This window comes from Oryctolagus cuniculus, chromosome 16, assembly GCF_051225735.1.
Source record: "Oryctolagus cuniculus isolate XC-2025 breed Fujian yellow rabbit chromosome 16, ASM5122573v1, whole genome shotgun sequence".
NCBI lineage: Eukaryota > Metazoa > Chordata > Mammalia > Lagomorpha > Leporidae > Oryctolagus > Oryctolagus cuniculus.
This window is the reverse complement of record NC_142882.1, coordinates 17,503,004-17,527,843: the sequence shown is the minus strand read 5'-3', so window position 1 is coordinate 17,527,843 and position 24,840 is coordinate 17,503,004. Positions and strand designations below refer to the sequence as shown.

The 24,840-nt window shown below is 42.1% G+C and overlaps 1 protein-coding gene, 1 long non-coding RNA gene and 1 pseudogene across 13 annotated transcripts in view; 2 read left to right on the top strand and 1 right to left on the bottom strand.

Moving 5' to 3' along the window:
- Nucleotides 1-2,174: 2,174 nt before the first annotated feature.
- On the top strand, nt 2,175-3,113 carry LOC127485221 (olfactory receptor 7C2). Its single transcript, XM_089316018.1, has one exon. It carries the CDS (start codon nt 2,175-2,177, stop codon nt 3,111-3,113), a length of 939 nt encoding a protein of 312 aa, XP_089172144.1.
- Nucleotides 3,114-7,452: 4,339 nt separating this feature from the next.
- The window catches only part of LOC149121552 (uncharacterized), a 40,041-nt gene continuing 22,653 nt past the window's right edge, over nt 7,453-24,840 (bottom strand). For 3 of the 12 annotated variants that reach the window (XR_016223332.1, XR_016223330.1, XR_016223334.1), the window contains 2 exons: nt 16,487-16,567; nt 7,453-7,634 (listed from right to left, as the gene is read on the bottom strand). This is a non-coding gene — a long non-coding RNA (uncharacterized LOC149121552). Of the gene's footprint in view, nt 7,635-12,512; nt 12,799-15,310; nt 16,198-16,486; nt 16,571-24,840 lie in introns of those variants that run through there. The other 9 variants (XR_016223326.1, XR_016223324.1, XR_016223333.1 and 6 more) reach the window with 7 other exon arrangements.
- Nucleotides 11,881-15,087, top strand: LOC149121554 (olfactory receptor 7E178-like; annotated as a pseudogene).

Genomic DNA, 24,840 nt, shown 5'->3' with positions numbered 1-24,840 from the left:
AGTTTATTTTGTCTGATATTAATATGGCTACACCTGCTTTTTTTTGGTTTCTGTTGGCATGGAATATCTTTTTCCAACCTTTCACTTTCAGTCTGCATGCCTCTTTGTTAGAGAGATGTGTTTCTTGTAGGCAACAAATAGTTGGGTTGTGTTCTGTGAGCCTCAGAATCAGCCCTAAAGGCACTCGGATCTGGCTGAAAAGCCCATGAGAGTATTTCAGGCATGGAAAGCCAAGACACTCTGGCAAAAAGATCTCTGTGAGTGAGATCCCAGTGGAAAGAACAGGTCTTCAAAGAGGGAGGTGCCTTTCTCTGAAGGGAGGAGAGAACCTCCACTTTGACTATGACCTTGTCTAAACAAGATAAGAGTCGGAGAACTCAAGGGGCTTCCATAGCCTTGGAAACTCATGACTGGTGCATAGGGAGATTACTGATGCCATAAACAGGAGTGTCAATTTGTAAAGTCAACAACAGGAGTCACTGTGCACTTACTCCTCATGTAGGATCTCTGTCCTTAATGTGCTGTACATTGAGGCTTAGTGCTATAACGAGTACTCAAACAGTATGTTTCACTTTGTGTTTCTATGGGGGTGCAAACTGTTGAAATCTTTACTTAATGTACACTAAACTGATCTTCTGTAAAAAAAAAAAAAAAAAGAAAAGAAACTATCAATTCCCAACGTGACTCTCACTGGGATTAAACATGACAATAGGTCTGATCTGATTTCATCATCATTTAAAAAAAAATCATCTATTATTTTTCACTTTATGTTTCTGTGTGGGAACAAACTGTTGAAATCCTTACTTAAGGTATACTAAGCTGATCTTCTGTATACTAAGATAATCGAAAATGAATCTTGATGTGAATGGAAGGGGAGAGGGAGTGGGAAAGGGGAGGGTGGTGGGTGGGAGGGACGGTATGGGGGGAAAGCCATTGTAACCCATGAGACGTACTTTGGAAATTTATATTCATTAAATAAAAGATAAAAAAAAAGATTTTAGGAGGAGAGTGATACAACTGGATGTTCACTTTAGAAAGATGTGTTATCAGGCTGGACACTTGGAAGGAAGTCCCTGCAATAGACCTAGCAGGGGATGGAATTGTTTTATTTTGCAATGCTGTTGATGATATGAACATGCAGAGTACATTCCAGGGAACACCAGAATCCTGGCCATGGCCCACCTGCTCAGTAAAATAAGTAAGGCAGGTGGGCATTTGATGCAGTAGTTAGTTAAGATGTTTTTTTGGGGGGGATGCCTGCATCCTACATCACAGAGCCTGGGCTGAGTTCTGGCTCTGCTCCTATTCCTAGCTTCCTGCTAATATGCACACCTCTCTCCTCCCTCCTCCCCTTTCTTCCTTCCTTTACCTTGGAAAGTAAGTCATCATCCTACTTATCCTGCAATATTTTATCTAGATATTGTCCCTGCTCTCACATTTTCTTACTACCCAGATGTGGTTTTCTGGTTTCAGATGTGCTCCAACAAGCAAGATGGCCTATACCTTTCCTTTAGATCACTGGGCTTCTTATGTGTTAGTGAAGATGTGGGCTATTTTATCCCTAAGATCTAAAATTGCTTTTTGTTGTCCTTGACTCTAAGTCAGAGATAAAGGGAATAGATGAGGGTCCAGTGCTGTTGCATAGTGACTAAAGCCACCACCTGCAGTGCCAGATTGCATATGGGCACTGGTTCAAGTCACAACTGCTCCACTTCCCATCTAGCTCTCTGATATGGCCCGGGAAAGCAGTGGAAGGTAGCCCAAGTGCTTGAGCCCCTGCACACATGTGGGAGACCTGGAAGAAGCTCCTGTCTCCTGGCTTCGGATCGGCACAGCTCCCGCAGCTGTGGCCATCTGGGGAGTGGACCAGTGGATGGAAGACCTCTCTCTTGCCTCTGCCTTTTGTAACTCTGCCTTTCAAATAAAACAACACACACACAAAACCAAAGGGAATAGATGAGTGTCCCAGGGGCTAATGGACAGAGATTGGTCATCATTACAAAATGTTGCCTATAACAAGAGACAGACTAGAATTCCTAAGTTTTTTAACAGTAAGATTGTTTTCTTCAATTCTTCACCTCAAGAATTGAAAATTCAGAGAGAATTGAGAGGCTGCTCATTGTCTATTTCACATGCCTTCTTTTCCAGAATTGTTTAGCTGATGTGTCAACAACATGGAACCAGGAAATCGAACAAGTATTTTAGGATTTTTACTCCTGGGCTTTTCTCAAGACTCAAAGCACCAACCTCTGCTATTTGGTTTGTTCCTGCTCATGCTTGTGGTCACAGTGCTTGGAAACCTGCTCATCATCCTGGCCATCAGCTCCCATGCCCACCTCCACACGCCTATGTACTTCTTCCTCTCCAACCTGTCCTTGGCTGACATCTGTTTCATCTCTACAACCATCCCAAAGATGCTGCAGGACATCAAGACTCAGAGCTATTCCATCACCTTCGCAGGCTGCATCACTCAAATGTACTTCTTCATGGTTTTTGGGGGCATGGACACACTTCTCCTCACCTGGATGGCCTACGATCGCTTTGTGGCCATCTGCCACCCCTTGCACTACCCAGTCATCATGAATCCCCGTCTCTGTGGTCTGCTGGTTCTTGTGTCCTGGTGCATAAGTCTGTCGTGTGCCCTGATCCAGACCCTGTTGATGCTGAGGCTGTCCTTCTGCACCAGAAGGGTAGTTGCACACTTTTATTGTGAACTTGCTCAGGTCCTGGTACTTGCCTGCTCTGACAAGTTCATCAATTACACCCTGCTCTACGTGGTGACTGCTCTTCTTGGCTTTGTTCCCCTCTCAGGGATCCTTTTCTCCTATATGCAAATTGTCTCCTCCATTCTGAAAATTCCGTCGACTGGTGGAAGATACAAGGCATTCTCCACGTGTGGGTCTCATCTAACTGTGGTTTCTCTGTTCTATGGGACAGGCCTTGGGGTGTATCTCAGTTCTGATGCCTCGTCCTCTTCCTGGAAGGGCATGGTGGCCTCGGTGATGTACACTGTGGTCACTCCCATGTTGAACCCCTTCATCTACAGCCTGAGGAACACGGACATTAAGAGAGCTTTACAAAGTCTTCTCGGGTTCAAACTCCATGTTCAGTGATGGGAACATTGTTCCTGGATTTGGGAGCTGCCGGAAGTCACACCAGTGGGACAAAAATATGCCGCCTCTGAACTGTACAGAGTTTTGATGCTTACCCACTCTGTTCTCCATCTTTGGTCAAAAGTACCCTGTGAGTACTTGGTGTGAAGCGTATGATGATTCCTGTTACCCTTATTCTACTCACTTCTTCCCTTCCCTTTACATTTTTACATTACTACACCTTGGTTGGAGTTTGCACTCCTACATATTAATACAATCACTCAAGTGAGATTCAGAAACTACTGCTTTTAAGTGAATTCACTTTACCATTAACCAGAGCTGTTTCTTACCAAATTCATTCACTCGACAATATTTACTGGAATCTATAGTGTACCAGATCTTCTAGGTACCTGGGATACAGCTGTGAGAAAATTTGGGCGATTGGATACTGGGTACCAAAATATAGTGAGAGAGAAGTAAGAAATTCTAGTGCTCTACATTACAGTGGGGTGACTATCATTCACAACAGCATTTTATGAAGGAGTAGAACACAGGAGCTTATAGGTTCCAAATACAAAGAAAGCATAAGGCAATGGAAACCTAGCTACCTTATGTGAGCATGTTGTCTATATGAATTAAACATTATACTTGGGGCTGGTGCAGTGGTGTAGTGGGTAAAGCTGTTGCCTGTGGTGCTGGTGTCCCACGTGGGTGCGGGTTTGAATCCTGACTCTGATCCAGCTCCCTGCTAATGTGGATGTTGTATACACTGCCAGATATCACTCAGCTGTAAAAAAGAATGAAATTCTGTCTTTCACAACAAAATGGATGCAACTGGAAATCATCATACTTAGTGAAATAAGCCTGTCCCCACAAGACCAATACATATGTGTTTCATGATCTGTGATAACTATTATAGTACACAAAATGTATGTATGATTATTTGCATTGCAATATGCATAAAATTATTCATGTACATAAACTGTTTGGAGGAAATGGCTTAAAGTCTAAATGAACTTAATTATTTTATAAACACACAGGAAATATTTAGGTGTTACTTTGTCATTGGTTTTATTTTACTGAAAAAATTATGAATGATTAAATGACAAAAAACCGCGAATATGGGTGAAATGGTCATGTTTCCATTCAATTGTTGTTTAAAGCTATTATCTACATTCCTACTAAGCCAGATTTTTTTGCTTTTTACTTAAGGTTCATATTCAGTGAAGTAGTAAGCCAGTGTACTGTAATGTAAATTTAAAATATGTCATCTCAAAAACTAAAAAGAAGAAAGGTAAAAGGAAGGACGGTAGGAAGGAGCGAGAAATGGAGGGAGGGAGGGAGGGGAATTTCATTATATTCTTAGACTTACATCCACAAATCATATTGAGTCTGTTAAAATTAATTAAAATTAAAATGAACATAATAAAAGACCTTTGAAGTCTTACCATGACTCACTTTACCTCCCTCCACTTTCTCACCTTCCAATATACCCATGAGCATAGGCTCATAAGATGACATTTTCCATTTAGATGACACCTCATGGTTCTGTTTATTCAACAAGAAATTCTCATCTGCTTTAGGATAGAGACCCTTGGGTGATCTGACCACAGGAGAGCTTTAGGCTAAGCAGAAAATGCTTCTGAAGGACCTTCCCGAGAATTAGGAAACTTCAGGGTTACAGATTCTGGCCTCAATGAAGGGAAATTTCCACAGTGCCTCCAGGCAGCAATGGAGAACTCTGGCTACAGCCAGAGATTTCTCTCTTCTTGATTAGGCCTCTCTGCAAGGTCACCAGGTTAGAAGCTTGGAGCTCTTAGCCTTGGCCAAGCCAGTGATGTCTCTGAGGGCCTCCCAGTCACTTCAGAGTCCTCATCTGGACCCAGATTCAGTTCCCAAGCTTTCTATCATCCACAAACATCATTCAACACAGTGATGCCGGGGCCAGTATTGTAGCACAGCAGGTTAAATCACCAACCCCAATGCTAGCATCTCATGTGACTGCAGGTTCCTGTCCTTGCTGCCCACTTCTGGTCCAGCTCTGTGCAACTGTACCTGAGAAGGCAGTGGGTGATGACCCAAGTGCCTGGGCTCCTGCCATCAGTGTGGAGACCTGGATGGAATTCCAGGCTCCTGGCTTTGGCCTGGCCCAGCTCTAGCAGTTGTGGCCTTTTGGGGAGTGAACCAGGGGATGGGTGATCCCTGTCTGTGTCTCTGCCTCTCTGTAACTCTGCCTTTCAAATAAATAATTTTTTCAGAAAAATGAAAAATAGAAAATACCTCCTAAGTGCTAGTTATTCTTTAATGATTCAGATAGCACCATGCACTAATGCCATCTATGGGATCAGTGATAATGTATGATTTTGTGTATTTGGTCCAAGTATACATATTAAATCTTTTTTTTGACAGGCAGAGTGGACAGTGAGAGAGACAGAGAGAAAGGTCTTCCTTTTTGCCGTTGGTTCACCCTCCAATGGCCGTGGCAGCACCACGCTGATCCGATGGCAGGAGCTAGGTACTTCTCCTGGTCTCCCATGGGGTGCAGGACCCAAGGACTTGGGCCATCCTCCACTGCACTCCCTGGCCACAGCAGAGAACTGGCCTGGAAGAGGGGCAACCAGGACAGAATCCGTGCCCCGACTGGGACTAGAACCCGGGGTGCTGGCGCCACAAGGTGGAGGATTAGCCTGGTGAGCCAGGGTGCCGGCCACTTATTAAAATTTAAAGTAGACCAGGTCCTGGTTAGGATCAATATTGGACAAGAATTTTAAAAGGTAGCCTGCTTTTTTGAGTATGCATCTCGTTTCATAAAAGCACAAAATTAGAAAAATGTTGAAAATTTATGAAGATGAATGGAGCATAAAAAAACTTTCTCATTATGAACACTGCATTTAATATATTTTTAAAGATTTATTTATTTGGAAAGCAGAATTATAGAGAGGCAGAAGCAGAGAGAGAGAGAGAGAGAGAGAGAGAGTGAGTTAGGTCTTCCATCTGCAGGTTAACTCCCTAGTCGGCTGCAATGGCTGGAGCTGCACTGATCTGCAGCCAGGAGCCAGGACCTAGGACCTTCTTCCAGGTCCCGCATGGGTGCAGGGGCCCAAGCACCTGGGCCATCTTCGACTATTTCCCAAGACACAGCAGAGAGCTGGATTAGGAGTGGAGCAACGAGGACTCGAACCAGCGCCCATATGGATGCTGGCACTGCAGGCGTTGGCTTTACCCGCTATGCCTCAGCACTGGCCCCTGAATTTTATAAAGTCCAGATAACGCACCCCCAGCAATCAATAGAAATGATCAATATTTTATATTTGGGATTTTTTGCATAGTATTTGAATAAAACAGGGCTGAAAGTTATTTTCCTCTGATTAGGATGAAAGGTGGAATGACGCTGTTTATATTTTGTCTTAAACATTTTACTGCAATCATGAACTTATCACACATATTCCTGTTCTTCTAACACTCTTTAGCTGAGTGACTCTAAAGTTAACTATATACAGGAAAGAAAATGAACAATGAAACAATGCTAAGAAGGTTGATTTTTTTGCCACTAAGAAATATTGCTGAAATGTATGGATCTCAAGAATAGAAACCTCACTTGTAAATTGCTCTAATCCAAAACATAGACACAGGGCTGGGTACTGGATGCTTATTTCCTTTTCTTTTTATTGTGGAACTTGCATTATGAATATATTGCTCTGCTGACAGTCTCCTGTGAGACCCTCTTGTGCTCTCTACTTATCTTCATTCTTTCCCTTTGGTTCCTTTGATTTTGTAATTCCAGGGGCTCAGTCCTTAAGCTGACTGACGTTTCCTCTCTCATAGAGTGCTCCTGAGCACTATACTGAACACTTCACATACCCACCGTGTTATTTATCACTATTTCTCCATTTGCTTTAAAAAAAGATTTATTTATTTGAAAGGCAGAATTACAGAGATAGGAGAGCAAGAAAGAGAGAGAGAGAGAGAGAGAGAGAGAGAGAGAGAGAGAGAAGGAGAGTGAGAGTGAGTGAGAGAGAGAGAGAGAGAGAAATCTTCCATCTGCTGGTTCACTCCCCCAAATGGCCACAATGGCCATTATTGGGCCAGGCCTAAACCAGGATCTAGGAACCTCATCCAGGTGTCCCATATGGGTGGCAGGAACCCAACTACTAGGGCCACTTTCTGTTGCTTTCCCAGGCACATTAGCAGGGAGCTGAATGGGGAATGGAGCATCCAGGACTTGAACTGCCCCTATATGGATGCCAGTGTTGCAGGTGGCAGCTTAACTTGTTATGTCACAATGCCAGCCCCTCTGTTTGCTTTTTATATCTCTTTATTGTTATTCACATTCTGCTCACCACTCCAATGAGCCCCAAAACACTTCACAGGTAAGTTTTAAAGAAAACTATTTAAGGATCCCTAAATCAGTACTGGCACAAGCAGCTTGTATTTTGCTGCAGTGAATGAAGCCTCAGGTGGGGAAGCTTGCAACCGGTGTCACAGTGCCTGGTTCAGGTCTCGACCACTCCACTTCTGATCCAATTCCTGCTCATGTGCACCCTGGAGGCAGCCCAGAATCAAATAAAATGAAAAATGAATAAGAATGCAGTAAAATAATTACAGAAGCTTCTTTCCCAAAGACTTATAACATGAACAATTATTGTTCCTCATTTACAGATGAGGAAACTGCTCAAGTGCATTTACATTCTTTTCTGGAATTCTTTGTTTTACAATTCTTTTCTTGATTCAATCACAGTGTGAACTATTAATGTAATAAAGTCAAGTTGCCTTGAGGCAGCCAGAATTAGAGAATTGCAACCAATGAATCAAGAAGGTATAACATGAAAATATTTGAATTATGCACAGGAAGTTTGGGACTCCAATGGCCTTGCCCTTCCCTGATACCAAATATCTCAACTTAAATAAGGGCACTTATGATTATAAAAACTATAAAGCAGTCTTACCAGGTCTCTATAGAAAAGAGAGGAAAAACTGGAACAATATTTAAGGAAGAGACAGCTCTCACATAGCAGATCATACAGGGTAGATGAGAGCATGAGAGCAAAGGGAATAGATAAAAACATGAATAAAATTTTAAAAATTCAGGTATTTCTAAATAGTCCATTATTTCTAAATATTGGACAGGTAAGAATACACTAATATACCATTTGTGGTCAGTGGTTTCATATGGTCATGTGCATTTAGTTAAAGCATACTTATGAACGTCTGATATCCACTGGTGATGAGGATGGATGTACTTGATGACTTTAAAGAGACAAACAGGAGTGATTAAGATGTCCTCCTCCCACCTGGGGTACCTGGGTTGGATTCCTGGCTCTGGGCTGTGACTCGGCTTCCTGCCAGTGCAGACTGTGAGAGGAAGAGGTGACAGCACAAGCAGTTGGGCCCCTGCTACCCATGTGGGAGACCTGGATTGAGTTCCAGCTCCCAGCCTCTGCATTGGTCTGCCACACACAGTGCAGGCATCTTGGGAGTCTCCCTGTATGTCAGCCTTTCAGAGAAAAAGAGATAACAGAGAGAAACCAGAAAACCTAAGAATGATGAAATCCTGACACACAACAATAGTTTCCAACCATGAAAAGCAAGTGCAATTTAGAGTCTAGATAATGCAGTCCTAACTTTGGAGTACTTATAAATATTTTCAGTCAAATGAGCTTTTGTCATGGCCTGAGAAGAAAATAAGATATATTCGATTGCTCTTCATTTCCTTGAATTAGAATGATGTTGTCCTATAGGGGGAAAATGCACTTGCTATTCTTTCTGTTAGAAGACTTGGTTGCATTTGGTTGTGATCACAGACAGTGCTCAACTCAGGTGAGTGTCTAAAGCAGGTGTGCATAGATGGAGAAGAGGAACACAGAAACCAATCAGAAGGAGCTCCAGGAAGACTGAGTCTGTCACTGTGGAGGAAGATGGCAGAGGTTGTATGTCTCCAAGTGTGAAACAGAGGTGGTAGTCTTGAAAAAGATGTAAAAATATTGATTACTGGAGGTTGGGAGTCATGGAATAAGTGTTTTGGATGAAAAAATAAGGGAAAAGGCCAGCACTGTGGCACAGTGAGTAAAGCTGCTGCCTGCAACACCGGCATCCCACATGGGTGCCAGTTTCAGCCCTTGCTGCTCCACTTCCAGTCCTGCCCCCTACTAATGCACCTGGGAAAGCAGTGGAGGTGGGCCCAAGTGCTTGGGCCCCTGTGCCCATATGGGAGATCTGAAAGAAGCTCCTGACTCCTGGCTTTGGCCTGCCCCAGCTCCAGGCATTGCAGCCATTTGGGAAGCCAACCAGTGAATGGAAGATCTCTCTCTCTCTTTCTTCCTCTTTCTGTTAACTCTTTCAAATAAATAAATAAATAAATAAATAGTCTTTATAATAATTGGGCAAGATGGGTGTGGTTCACTGTAACAAAGATATCAATATGTGATGTAATAGGGGACATAGGATGAGGGGTATATGGGGACTCTATGTATTACTACCTCACAATTTTTTGTATATTTAAAACTACTCTGACACAAAGTGTTAAAAAATGATGATATAACTGTTAGTAAATAAATTATTTGAAAAGTCCAAAAGTTCACTGATTCTTTGTTGTACTTGAACCTGCTGTTGAATCTCTATAGAATATTCCAACTGAGTTATTTTATTCTTTATATCCAAAATTTATTTTTTTATAGTTTGTTACCTTTATTTTCATTTATTCCTTTTTTTCTGGTTGCACAGTTGATCTCTTTGTGTCATCTCTTAGCTAGCTGACAGTCTTTGACATGATTATTTTGAAATTGTTGTTTAAAAATCAAATATCTCCAATCTTTATTTTTAAAAAGATTTTATTTATTAGACAAGTAGAGTTACAGACAGTGAGAGAGAGAGAGAGAGAGAGAGAGAGAGAGAGGTCTTCCTTCTGTTGGTTCATTCCCCAAATGGCCGCAACGGCTGGAGCTGCACCGATCTGAAGCCAGAAGCCAGGTGCTTATTTCCTGGCCCTCCATGTGGGTGTAGGGGCCCAAGCACTTGGGCCATCTTCTACTGCTATCCAAGGCCACAGCCGAGAGCTGGATCAGAAGAGTGGCAACTGGAACTAGAACCGGTACTCTTATGGGATGCCAGTGCCACAAGCAGAGGTTTAACCTAGTGTGCCACAATGCCTGCCCTTCTCCGTATCTTTAAAGAGGGTTTAGTAACTTATTTCTCGTGAAACAATTTGTTCCTTTGGGTCATATTTCCCAGTTTCTATGCATTCCTTTTGTTCTCTGGTTAGATGTGATCATTGGGGAAAACATCTTCCCCAAGTTTTCTGGACTGGATTCATATGGGGAAAGACCTTCACGGAGATTGTTGGGGACTCTCAAACCTTTGCTGGGAGGCATCTCCTCTGGGCTGTGTGTGAGTTTATAGTTGTTGTCAAGAGCACATCTTCATCTCTGCCTGGTGTCTTGCTTCTGGTACTGAAGTTCCTCTGGGAGGATAACTAGGTGTTTTCCATAGTTCTCAGTGGCTCCTAATCTGGTACCCATAGGCCACTGCCATTTCCATTAGAACTCCAAATCAGGCAAGGTATAATGCACTTCCTCAGGTAGCCCCTGAGAGGACAACACATCTTCTCTTTCCCTTCCAAGACAGATGCTAGGAGTTGGGGGGTTTCTGCTTATCCTGAGATGGTGTTTCTGGCACTGGCAGGGCCTTGGCTGACAAACACAAAGAATGCTGCCATCCACTCTGAGGAAGAACCTTTTGGCTTTGTGTTCATCTGGGCATGATGTAAAGCCTTAACCAGCTTGTGGAGCTCTTACAGAGAATTTGGCCCATGGATGTTGTTAAGTCAGGACTCTGTGGGTGAAATGAATACCTGAGACTTCCTATTCGTTTTTCTTAATGATATCACCATGGCCAACATTGTATTTTATTAACCACTAATGAATTGATGACACTCATTAAAAAATCTAAAGAAAATACATTCTGGAGCAAAATGAACACTACATGATGCACAAAAATCATACATTACTGGAATCACTTGTGAATTTTGCCACAAAATGGCTACAGCCTTTTGTGATGTTGGGAGATTCTGGTCGATAAAGAGAAACCAGGATCTCCTCTTTGGACTAGTTGGCTGTGGATACATCATGAAGCAGTATGAGTGGAAACTCTATCAGTACAAACACAGAGACAGTTGTCCTGCAGGAGAATCTGAGAGCACAAAAATTTGATGGGGGTTCAGCTGAAAGGTAGCCCGGTCATTACATAACCTTATTGCGTACAGATGTTAGCACTTAAAGTGTGCAAGATCACATGAGTGTCAATATCAGCCTGTGCTTTTAGACTTTCAGAATTCTGCTCCCGGGGTGGGCATTTAGCACAGCAATGCCTAAATCCCGCAGTGTAGCATGTAAAATCCACTGCCTGCAGTTCTGGCATCCCGTATGTGAGCTGGTTTGATTTCAGGCTGTTAAACTTCTGATACAGCTCTCTGCTATGGCCTGGGAAAGCAGTAGAAGATGGCCCAAGTGCTTGGACCCCTGCACCTGCATGAGAGACCCAGAAAAAGCTCTAGGCTCCTGGCTTTGGATCGAGGCAGCTCCGGCCCTTGTAGACATCTGGGGAGGAACTGGTGGATGGAAGAACTCTTAGAACTCTTTTTCTCTCTTCCTCTGCCTCTCTATAACTTTGCCTTTCGAATAAACAAATACATCTTATAAAAAATTGTATTGCACCAAAATTTTTCTCTTTAGATCAATTATTCTAAGAACATTAAAGCATGTGCTATACACATAACTGGTTGAACTGAAAACATGTGCATGTGCTGATTGCCTGTTTGTGTGCTTCCTTTTACCAACACTTTTTTTTCAGAAGGATTCCAGGGTGTATTGAAACACAAAATGTCACATGTGTCTCCGAATTCCATCTCATGGGTTTCTCAGAGATGACAGAACTGCAGCCCCTCCTCTTTGGGCTGTTCTTGTCCATGTACCTGGTCACGGTGCTTGGGAACCTGCTCATCGTCCTTGCTGTCAGCTCAGACTCCCACCTCCACTCCCCCATGTACTTTTTCCTCTGCAACCTGTCCTTGGCTGATGTGGGTTTCACCTCCACCACGGTTCCCAAGATGATTGTGGACATCCACACTCACAGCACAGTCATCTCCTATGTGGGCTGCCTGACACAGATGTCTCTATTATCTTTGGGTGCATGGATGATTTGCTTCTGACCGTGATGGCCTATGACTGGTTTGTCGCCATCTGTCACCCCCTGCATTTCCAGGTAATCATGAACCCCTGCCGCTGTGGCTTCTTAGTTTCAGTGTCTTTTGTGTTCAGCCTTTTGGATTCCCTGCTACACAGTTTGATGGTCTTGAAAGTTACCTGTTTCAAGGATGTTGCAATTTCTGGCTGGCATCACAGCTCAATAAGCTAATCCTCCACCTTGTGCCAGCACACCAGGTTCTATTCCCGGTTGGGACACTGGATTTTGTCCTGGTTGCCCCTCTTCCAGGCAAGCTCTCTGCTGTGGCCTGGGAGTGTAATGGAGGATGGCCCAAGAGCTTTGGCCCTGCACCCCATGGGAGACCAGGAGAAGCACTTGGCTTCTGCCTTTGGATCAGCAAGGTGCGCCGGCTGCAGCACTGTGGTCGCGGCGGCCTTTGGAGGGTGAACCAATGGCAAAAGGAAGACCTTTCTCTCTGTCTGTCTCTCTCTCTCCCTGTCCACTCTGCCTGTAAAAAAAAAAAAAAAGAAATTTCTAATTTCTACTGTGACCCTTCTCAACTTTTCTTTTTTTAACTTTTATTTAATGAATATAAATTTCCAAAGTACGACTTATGGATTACAATGGCTTCCCCCCCATACCGTCCCTCCCACCCACAACCCTCCCCTTTCCCACTCCCTCTCCCCTTCCATTCACATCAAGATTCATTTTCAATTATCTTAATATACAGAAGATCAGCTTAGTATACATTTAGTAAGGATTTCAACAGTTTGCTCCCACACAGAAACATAAAGTGGAAAATAATAGATGATTTTTTTAAATGATGATGAAATCAGATCAGACCTATTGTCATGTTTAATCGCAGTGAGAGACAAGTTGGGAATTGATAATTTCTTTTTTTTTTTTTTACAGAAGATCAGTTTAGTATGCATTAAGTAAAGATTTCAACAGTTTGCACCCCCATAGAAACACAAAGTGAAATATATTGTTTGAGTACTCGTTATAGCATTAAATCTCAATGCACAGCACATTAAGGACAGAGATCCTACATGAGGAGTAAGTGCACAGTGACTCCTGTTGTTGACTTTACCAATTGACACTCCTGTCTATGGCATCAGTAATCTCCCTATGCTCCAGTCATGAGTTTCCAAGGCTATGGAAGCCCTCTGAGTTCTCCGACTCTTATCTTGTTTAGACAAGGTCATAGTCAAAGTGGAGGTTCTCTCCTCCCTTCAGAGAAAGGTACCTCCTTCTTTGATGGCCCCGTTCTTTCCACTGGGATCTCACTCACAGAGATCTTTTGCCAGAGTGTCTTGGCTTTCCATGCCTGAAATACTCTCATGGGTTTTTCATCCGGATCCGAATGCATTTAGGGCTGATTCTGAGGCCAGAGTGCTATTTAGGACATCTGCCATTCTATGAGTCTGCTGAGTATCTCACTTCCCATGTTGGATCACTTTCCCCTTTATTTATTCTATCGGTTAGTGTTAGCAGGTACTAGACTTGTTTATGTGCTCCCTTTGACTCTTAGTCCTTTCATTATGATCAATTGTGAACTGAAATTGATCACTTGGAGTAGTGAGATGGCATTGGTACATGCTACCTTGATGGGATTGAATTGGAATTCCCTGGTATGTTTCTAACTCTACCATTTGGGGCAAGTCAGCTTGAGCATGTCCCAGATTGTACATCTTTTCCCTCTCTTATGTTTAACAGAGATCACATTTCAGTTAATTTTCAACACTTAAGAATAACTGTGTATTAATTACAGAATTAAACCAGTCATATTAAGTAGAACAGACAAAAAAACTACTAAGAGGGATAATGTATTAAGTTGTTCATTAACAGTCAGGGCTATGCTGATCAAGTCACCGTTTCCCATAGTGTCCATTTCACTTCAACAGGTTTCCTTTTTGGTGTTCAGTCAGTTGTCACCGATCAGGGAGAACATATGGTATTTGTCCCTTTGGGACTGGCTTACTTCACTCAGCATGATGTGTTCCAGATTCCTCCATTTTGTTGCAAATGACTGGATTTCGTTGTTTCTTACTGCGGTATAGTATTCTTCTGTGACCCTTCTCAACTTTTCAGTCTTGCCTGCTCTGACTCCTTCGACAATGACATAGTCAGGTATCTTGTTGGCACCATGTATATTTTTTCCCTATCTCAGGGATCCTCTTCTCTTACTATAAAATTGTTTCTTCCATTCTGAGAGTCTCATCACCAGGTGGGAGGTACAGAGCCTTCTCCACCTGTGGCTCTCACCTGTCAGTTGTTTGCTTATTTTATGGAACAGCCATTGGGGTGTATTTCAGTTCAGCTTTCTCAGTGTCTACTGGAAAATGTGCCTTGGCCTCAGTGGTGTACACTCTGGTCACCCCCATGCTCAACCCCTTTATCTACAGCCTGAGGAACAGGGACATCAAGAGGGCCCTGTGGAGGCTCCTCAGGAAAACAGGCTCATCGCAGTCCCCGTGCCACGCGTCTGGACTCTTGGTGGGAACTGCAGCAAAATGAAGCATCTAGACCTACAAATCTCACTTTTCTCTGTACATGATGTGTGAGGCTGGTGTTCTCCAGATTTTGTGTCTGGTTATTTTTTCTTTGGTCTTTTTAATGAGGCATATTTTAGATTTTTATACATTTTTCATACATAACCAGAGGCTGGGAGGAATCAAGCAATAAAATGCATTTAGACAAAAAATAAAAGAATCTGGTTGTGGATCAATAATTGTGACAAAGGTATTAATGAGATATTAAACAGGAAATGATGTGGTGATGCATGTAGGGGAATTCTTCTTATGACTACCTCACAATTTATGTTTTACAAATTTAAACCTATTCTGAAATCAAATGTTAAAAAATATGCAACTGTCAATAAAAATTATTTGAAAAGTTAAAAAAGCCACTGATTCTTCTTGATATTCTGCTGAACATTCCACTGAATATTCTAATAGAGTTATTGTTTTCTTCATCTTCTACAGTTTTGCTCATTTTTTTCTTTTAGAGTTTATGTCTCTGTATTTTTATTACCAATTTGCTAATTCATCATGTTCCTGATTGCTTTGTTTCTATCTGTGTTATCTGTTAGAATACTGATAATCTTTAAGTGGTTATTTTGAGTTTGTTGTGGGATGATCAAATGTCTTCATTCCTTTAGGAAGATGTAGTACCTTATCTCTGGAGATGCAGTTTGTTAATTTGATTAGGTGGGATTTCCTTGTTTCCATTAATTCTCGTACTCTTCATGGATATTTGAGCATTGGGGGGAAAAAGCATCTCCCAGTCCTTATGGATGGGCTTCCTACAGGGAAAGACTTTCACAGCAGACTGTCTAGAGACTCTGGGTGACACCCAAAGTTCCCTGGGCTTCTGTATGTGTGATTTGTGCAGTTAAAGGGGCTACACTTTTTTTTTAAAGATTTATTTTTATTTGAAAGACAGAGTTACAGAGAGAGGCAGAGCGAGAGTGAGAGGGAGAATGAGAAAGGTCTTCCATTCCACTGGCTTCTCCCCAAATGGCTGCAATGGCCAGAGCTGAGCCAATCCAATGCCAGGAGCCAGGAGCTTCCTCCCACATGGGTGCAGGGGTCCAAGGGGTTAGCCTTTGTTCTCCAGAGCCAGCATCTCTTCCTCCCCCTAGTGTCACTTTGTGGAATTGCATTTCCTCTGAGGGCTGCACAGAGGTGCCTTCCATTGTTCTCTACAGCCAGTACCATTCAATGCCATTACCATTGGAACTCCAAGGCCAGCAAGGTATGAACCAGTTCCTCAGGCAGCCCTGAGAAGACAGAACTTTGGAAGAACACTCCACCTTCTCTTTCCCTTCCCTCAGAGATTAGAACTCCCTTCCAGCAGGGGGAAGTTTTCTCCTCATCCTGTTATGCTGTTTCTGGGACAGGGAGCTCTGTAGTGGGAAAATGCAACAAACCCATTTTGATACACTTCTTCCTGGCTTTGCACTCAGCTAGGGTGATATAATCTCTTAACTGTTTGTAGAGTTCTAACATAGGCAATTTGGTCCAAAATGTTGGTAAATCCAATCTCAATGGGAGAAATGAGCCGTAGAGTTTCCTATTCCATCACCTTCTTGATATCACTAATCTCCAAACTATACTGCATTAAAGACTTAATGGCATGGTAACACACATTAAATATCTAAGGAAAATTCATTCTGGTGTGTAATGATCACTTACTTGGAGAGCAAACATCAGAGGCCTCTCTACTGGCAGCATTTGTTGAATGGTTAAAGCTGTTTGTGACATCATAGGAAGATTCTGCTGGAAGAAGAGAAATCATGGTTATTCCTTTGGACTACATGACCGATGATACACCATGAAGCAGTGTGGTAGAAACTGTATAACTACACAATGCAGAGATACACCCACCCAAGTGACAGTTCTGCAGGAAAATGTGGCTGAGAGCAGATCATTTTATGGTTTGTGTAACGTGCTGGGAGAAGACTGATATATGCACAATCTTGGGGTGCTTGCACACCAATATTGAGACCCACTCTTCAGTACCTAAAGTGTTCAAGAAATTCATAGAAAATAGCCTGTGCAGTCTTTTTTTTTATTTGACAGGCAGTGGTATACTGTGAGAGAGAGATACAGAGAGAAAGGTCTTCCTTCCCTTGGTTCACTCCCTAAATGGTGGCTATGGCTGGTGTGCTGTGCCAACCCGAAGCCAGGAGCCAGGTGCTTCCTCATGGTCTCCCATGTGGGTACAGGGCCCAAGCACTTGGGCCATCCTCCATTGCCCTCCCAGGCCACAGCAGAGTACTGGATTGGAAAAGGAGAAACCAGGACAGAACACGGAGTATTGGTGAGGCAGGCAGAGGATTAGCCTAGTGAGCTGCAGCACCAGCCAGCCTGTGATGTCTTTAATGCTAGTCTGAGGGGCGAGCATTTGGCATGGCAGTTAAGATGCCACTTGGGATGCAGGCATCTTATTTTGAGTGCCTGGGTTTGAGTCTTTGCTCTGTTTCCAATTTTTACTTCTTGTTACTGTTCATCCGGGGATGCAGATAATGACTCAAGTATTTTTGGCTCTGCCACCTACATGGGAGACCCAGATTGTATCCTCAGTTCCTGGCTTTGCCTGACTCAGCACTGGGTCTTGTGGGCCTTTGGGGAGTGAATCAGTCAACAAAAGTTCTCTCCCTTTGTCTTTTTGTTCTTGTCTCTTTTTGTCATTCAAATATAAAGGATGACTTTTAAAATAAGAATACTGGTTCCAGACTAGGAAGAACTGTGACTGTGTCTTCTTCCAGAGTCATCTGTATTAGGATGCCCAAACCTGCTGTCTTCCTAATCATCCCGAGGAGAGAGTTCAGCCCTCATTGTTCACTGGGCATGAAGAGGCAATGGAACCTCATTCCCCAGACATGTCCTAGAGCAGGGCTCCAAGCCCAGTGAGTTCTGTGGGACACAGTGGACGCAAGAGGTACTGTAGGAAGCAAGGTTTCCTCATGGGCAGGACTGGCAGGGCACTTGGGGTAATTAGACTGAGTAGTCACCCAAAAGGAAAGTATCAGTACAAACACCTGAATTCTAAATCTTGGTTCATGGGTAACATTCAGGAACTAACAGTAAGAATTCTGCATTCCTAGGGCAAAGTCACTACTTATCAATAGTCACATTGAACGTTAATGGACTCAACACTACAGTTAAAAGGCACAGACTGGCTGAATGGATTAAGGAACAAAACCCATCTATTTGCTGCCTACAAGAAACACATCTTTTCAAAAAAGATGCATGCAGACTGAAAGTGAAAGGCTGGAAAAAGATATTCCATGCCAACAGAAACCAAAAAAAAGCAGGTGTAGCCATATTAATATCAGACAAAATAAACTTTAACACAAAAAAATGTTAAGAGAGGCAAAGAGGGACACTATATAATGATTAAGGGTTCAATTCAACAGGAAGATGTAACTATTATAAATGTATATGCAACTAATTACAGGGCACCAGTTTATTTAAAAGGTATGTTAAGGGACTTAAAGGGAGACTTAGATTCCAATACAATAGTACTGGGGGACTTCAATACTCCACTCTCAGAAATAGACAGATCATCCGGATAGAAGATCAACAAGGAAATAGCAGATTTAATCGACACTATTGCCCAAATGGATCTAACAGATATCTACAGAACTTTCCATCCGACATTTAAAGATTTTACATTCTTCTCCACAGTGCATGAACGTTCTCTAGGATAGACCACATACTAGGACATAAAGCAAGTCTCAGCCAATTTAAAAGAATTAGAATCACACCATGCAGCTTCTCAGACCACAGCAGAAAGAAGCTGGAAATTAGGAACTCAGGAATCCCTAGAGAGTATGCAAATGCATGGAGACTGAACAACATGCTCCTGAATGAACACTGGGTCATAGAAGAAATCAAAAGAGAAATCACAAAGTTTCTGGAAGTAAATGAGGATAACACCACAAGATATCAAAACTTATGGGATATGGCAAAAGCAGTGTTGAGAGGAAAGTTTATAGCAATAGGTCCCTACATCAAGACATTGGAAAGACACCAAATAAATGAGCTTTCAATTCATCTCAAGGATCTAGAAAAACTGCAGCAAACCAGACCCAAATCTAGTAGGAGAAAAGAAATTATTAAAATCAGGGAAGAAATCAACAGGACTGAATCCAAAAAAAAATTACAAAAGAGTCCACCAAACAAGCAGCTGGTTTTTTGAAAAAATAAAATTGACATACCATTGGCTCAAATAACTAAAAAAAAGAAGATAAAAGACCCAAATCAATAAAATCAGAGATGAAAAAGGAAATGTAACAACAGATACCACAGAAATAAAAAGAATCATTAGAAATTAATACAAAGAGTTTTATGCCAGCAAACAGGGAAATCTATCAGAAATGGATAGGTTCCTGGACACATGCAACCTACCTAAATTGAACCAGGAAGACATCGAAAACCTAAACAGACCCATAACTGAGACAGAAATTGAAACAGTAATAAAGGCCCTCCCAACAAAGAAAAGCCCAGGATCAGATGGATTCACTGCTAAATTCTACTAGACATTTAAAGGAGAACTAACTCCATTTCTTTTCAAACTATTCAGAACAATTGAAAAAGAGGGAATCCTCCCAAATTCTTTCTATGAAGCCAGCATCACCTTAATCCCTAAGCCATAGAATGATGCAGAACTGAAAGAAAATTATAGACCAATATCCCTGATGAACATGCATGCAAAAATCCTCAACAACATTCTGGCCAATAGAATGAAACAACACATCAGAAAGATCATCCACCCAGACCAAGTGGGATTTTAACCTAGTATGCAGGGATGGTTCAATGTTCGCGAATCAATCAATGTGATACACCACATTAACAAATTTCAGAAGAAAAACCATATGATTATCTCAATAGATGCAGAAAAAGCATTCGATAAGATTCAACACCCTTTCATGATGAAAACTCTAAGCACACTGGGTATGGAAGGAACATTCCTCAATATAATGAAAGCAATTTATGAAAAACCCACGGCCAACATCCTATTGAATGGGGAAAAGTTGGAAGCATTTCCATTGAATACCAGAAAGGGATGTCCACTCTCACCACTGCTATTCAATATAGTTCTGTTAGTTTTAGCCAGAGCTTTTAGGCAAGAAAAAGAAATTAAAGGGATACTCTATAGGATACTATACAGCAGGAAAAACAATGAAATCCGGTCATTTGCAACAAAATGGAGGAATCTGGAACACATCATGCTGAGTGAAATAAGCCAGTCCCAAAGGGACAAATATCATATGTTCTCCCTGATCTGTGACAACTAACCAAGCACCAGAAAGGAAACTTGTTAAAGTGAAAAGGACACCCTGCTGCACAGTTTGATGGTCTTGCAAGTTACCTGCTTCAAGGATGTTGAAATTTCCAGTTTCTTCTATGACGTTTCTCAGCTTCTCAACCTCACCTGCCTTGACACCATCAACCAGGACATATACGTTTATTTTACTGGCATCATGTAGGTTTTTTCCCCACTCAGGGATCCTTTACTCTTACTATGAACGTATTTGCTACATTGTGAGGGACCCATCACTAGATGGGAAGTACAAAGTCTTCTCCACCTGCGATTCTCACCTGTTGGTTGTTTCCTTGCTTTATGGAACAGGCCTTGGGGTGTATCTGATTTCAGCTTTCTCACTTTCTCCCTAGCAGTGGCCTCAGTGGTGTAAAGTGTGGTCACTCCCACAGTCTGAGGAGCAGGGACATCGAGAGCACTATGCAGAGGCTCCTCAATAAAACAGTCTAATTTCAGTCCCTGTGCCCTACCTTGGATGGGAGGTTGGAAAAGAAAGCAAAACTAGACATCTAAGGGCTGGCGCTGTGTTGCAGCAGGTTATTGCTCTGGCCTCAAGTGCTGGCACCTCATATGGGCACTGGTTTGAGACCAAGCTGCTCCACTTCCCATCCAGCTCTCTACCATGGGCTGGGAAAGCAGTAGATGATGGCCCAAGTGCTTGGGCCCCTGCACCCACATGGGAGATCCAAAAGAAGCTCCTAAATCCTGGCTTCTGATTGGCATAGCTCTGGCTATTGTGGCCAAGGAGAAGTGAACCATAGGATAGAAGACCTCTCTCTCTCTGCCTCTCCTTTCTCTGTGTAACTCTTTCAAATAAATGCATCTTAAAAAAACTAGACATCTAGACACAAGAATCTCACCTCTCTCATGTCTGAGACTCTCGTGGCTTTCATCATTCTCCACATTTCCTAAAGAAAATACATTCTGATGGGAAATGAGTACTTACTTGATGAGGAAACACCAGAAGCCAGTGGGAAGCCAGTCTGGACAAAGAATGGCTAACACTGTCTGTGACATCATAGATTGTGTGGGAAGAAGGGAAACCATGGTTCCTCCTTTGGACTATATGATCATGGATACACCATGGAGCAGTACGATAGACACTGTGTAACTACACAATACAGAGAAACATCTGTCCATCTGGCAGTTCTTCTGTAGGAACATTTGGCTGAGAGCAGATGGTTTATGGGTTGTGTAACATGCTGGGAAGAAGAAAAATATATATGCAACCTTGTGGTGCTTCCAGAACGTCAAAAGTACTCTTTCGTCTCTAAAGTGCTCAACAACAGCACAGGCAATCACAGCCAAATAGACAAATGGGATTGCATCAAGCTGAGAAGCTTCTCCACTGCAGAAGAAACAACAAAGTGAAGAGGGAACTTATAGAATGGAAGAAAATATTTGCAAACTATGAAACTGATAAAGGATTAATACCCAGAATCTACACAGAGCTCAAGAACCTCTCAACAATAAAGCAATGCAGTTGAGAAATGGTCAAAGAACTTGAACATGCATTTTTCAAGAGAGGAAACTCAAATGGCCAACAGACACATGAAAAATATGCTCAGGATCACTAGCATTCAGGGAAATGCGAAACCACAATGAGGCTTTACCTCAGCTCTGTTAGAATGGTACCCCTACAGAAATGAACAAACAGTAAGTGCTGGTGAGGATGTAGGGAAAAATGTTCCCTAATCTCTTGGTGGGAATGTAAACTAGTACAGCCATGTGAAAGTCAGTATGGAGATACCTCAGAGAGCGGAAAACAGATATGCCTTATGACCTAGCAACCCCACTGCTGGGAATTTACTCAAATGAAATGAAATCAGCATATGTAAGAATTATCTGTACCTTATGTTTATTGCAGCTCAATTAACAATAAGACAGCGAACCAACCAGATGTCCATCAACTGATGACTGGATAAAGAAATTATAGTAAATATCCACTATGGAGAACTATTCATCTGTAATACAGGATGAAATTCTGTCATTTGCAACAAAATGGATGCAACTTGAAACCACTATACTTAGTGAAATAAGCTAGTCCCAGAAAAGACAAATACATGTTTTCCCTGATCTGCGGTAATAGAGTACCAAAAATGCAATGTATAGAAAACAAATTGAAATTTTGAACTTCAACAATTGTTTACAGCCCTTGTATTTACTGTTGAGGAACAGGTTTTTTTTCTTATTATTGGTTGAAATACAATGTTATGAATATAAAGTAAACTGTAGATTATTGTAAAAATTAAGAAAAGGATTAGGAGAAGAAGGAAGAGGAAGTGTGGGAGTATGGGTTGGAGGGAGGGCAGGCTAGGAAGTATCACTATGTTCCTAAATCTGTATATATGAAATGTGTATACCTTAAGCAAAATTTAAAAAGCAATAAAAATAAAAAAGAACCTATGAGAAAGACATCAACCTGTATAATCAGTCTTTAAGATGCTGGTCCCAAGAGAAGATGTTTTGCGCAGCAGTTAAGATGCCACTTGGGATGCGGGCAACCCATAACTGAGTGCCTGGATTTGAGCCCTAGCTCTACTTCCATTGTCTGCTTCTTGCTAACGTGCACCCTGAGGTAAAGCACAGAATGGCTCAGGTATTTCTGTCTCCACTACCTACATGGGAATTCCTGGGTTTGTCTGGCTCAGCCTGGCTCTTATGGGCGTTTGGGGAGTGATTCAGTCAATGGAAATTATCTCCTTCTCTGTCCTTGTCTCATTTTGCCATTCAAATGAAACAAAGTCTGTCCTGAGGAGAGGGTCTCAGGCTGCATTGCCCAGTGGGCATGAAGGGGCAATGGACACTCACTCCCCAGTCATGCCCCTCAGCAAGGGAGTCCAGCACCATTAGTTCTCAGGGACACAGAGGATGCAGGAGGGAATGTGGGAATGTTGGAAACCTTGTCACTTTGAGTGTAGGACCAGCAATGTGGTTGAGGTAACCAGAATGACTAGGATCAAAATGAAAAGTCTCAGCCCCAAAGTATGAGGTGTATAATCTAGGTTCTTAGAGGGACTTCCTAAACCATAAGTGAGAATTCTGATTTTCTTTAACATTTTCTCTTTATAGGATTAATCATCATGTTTACACAACCATTTGCTATACCTCAAGAATAACTGAAGCTCTATAAGGGAGATAATTATTATTGCTATTTTGCAGAGGCGGTAACTATTGAGTGTCTTTACATTATTTTCTGGAATTCTGTTTCACATTTTTTCACCATTCAAAGACAGTATAACCTAGCAAAATAATAAACTAGCATTGTCTTTAGGCAGCTGAAGTTAGAAAAATTCATGTACCAGGAAGTGGTGACATAAAAATTCTTGAATTATTCATAGGAAGTCTGGGACTCAGAGCTGCCTTTGGAGCTTTCCTGATATCACTCACTTCAAATAGTTTATGATCAGAAAAACAATCAAGCAGTATTGCCAGGCCATTAAGTAACACATAATAAAAATTCAGAAATGTTTAAAGTAATCAGCTCTCATATCAGGCATTTATTAAGATTCTAAGGGGAATATACAGGAAACCTGCAGAAAATTTTAAAAATCAAGTAGTTCTTAACAGTTCTCTGTTTCTAATCATTGACAGGTACAGAACGCACTAATGTTCCAATGGTGGTCATTGATTTCATATGACTATGTGTATTTGTCCATGACTTTTACAAAAATTCGAGGTCCACCAAAGCCAAGCACTGGAGTTATATATTAAATGGCACTAAGAGGCAAAAAGGAGTGAGTGTAAATAGCATAGTGGTTAAGGTGCCAGCTCCCACACAGTACTTAGGGTTGATTACTGGCCCTGGTTCCTGACTCTTTCTTCCTGTGAATACAGATTCTGGCAGGCAGTTGTCAAATGGTTGAGTCTCTACCAGGGGAGACCTGGATTGAGATGAGTATAAGAACTCGCAATCTCTACCTTGTTCCAGCCACAGCCATCACAGGCATCTGTGGAGTGAAGCAGTGAATGAGAGCATGCTCTCTAAGAAAATGAGCTAAAGGCCGGTGCCATGGCTTACTAGGCTAATGCTCCACCTGCGGCACCAGTACCGAAGGTTCTAGTCCTGGTCTGGGTGCTGGATTCTGTCCCGGTTGCTCCTCTTCCAGTCTAGCTCTCTGCTGTGCCTGGGAAGGCAGTGGAGGATGGCCCAAGCACTTGGGCCCTGCTCCTGCATGGGAGACCAGGAGGAAGCACCTGGCTCCTTGCTTCGGATCGGTGCAGTGCACTGGCTGTAGTGGCCATTTGGGGGATGAGCCAATGGAAGGAAGACCTTTCTCTCTGTCTCTCTCTAACTTTGCCTGTCAAAAAAAAAATGAGCTAAAAACAATATTAGAGTGAGCACACACATCCAAAAAGGGAGGAATGTCATAAAAGCCAGGAATGAGTAGATCCCTGGAAGACAACAGGCATACAACAGTATTTCCTAGTTGTGAAGAATCAACCTTAGTTTGGGGTTCAGACAATACACTCATAGCTTTATAGATGACTTATAAAAATTGTGAATGCATTGAATTTGTACCATTGTCTTAAAATAAAAAAAAATTAACTGTTTTTAAAGTTCCTTTAATTAGACTTTTTTCATAAATACTAGATTGCATATTACTATGGTCATAGACTTGTGAGGTCTAATGTTCTTGGCTTTCTAATATTTGTGAGACTCCTTAAAGCTTTTGCATAGAGAGAGGTAGCACAGAAACCAATCATAATATCTCTC

Coding starts and splice junctions, on each gene's coding strand:
- LOC127485221 (XM_089316018.1), top strand. CDS start 2,175: ATGGAACCAGGAAATCGAACAAGTATTTTAGGATTTTTACTCCTGGGC.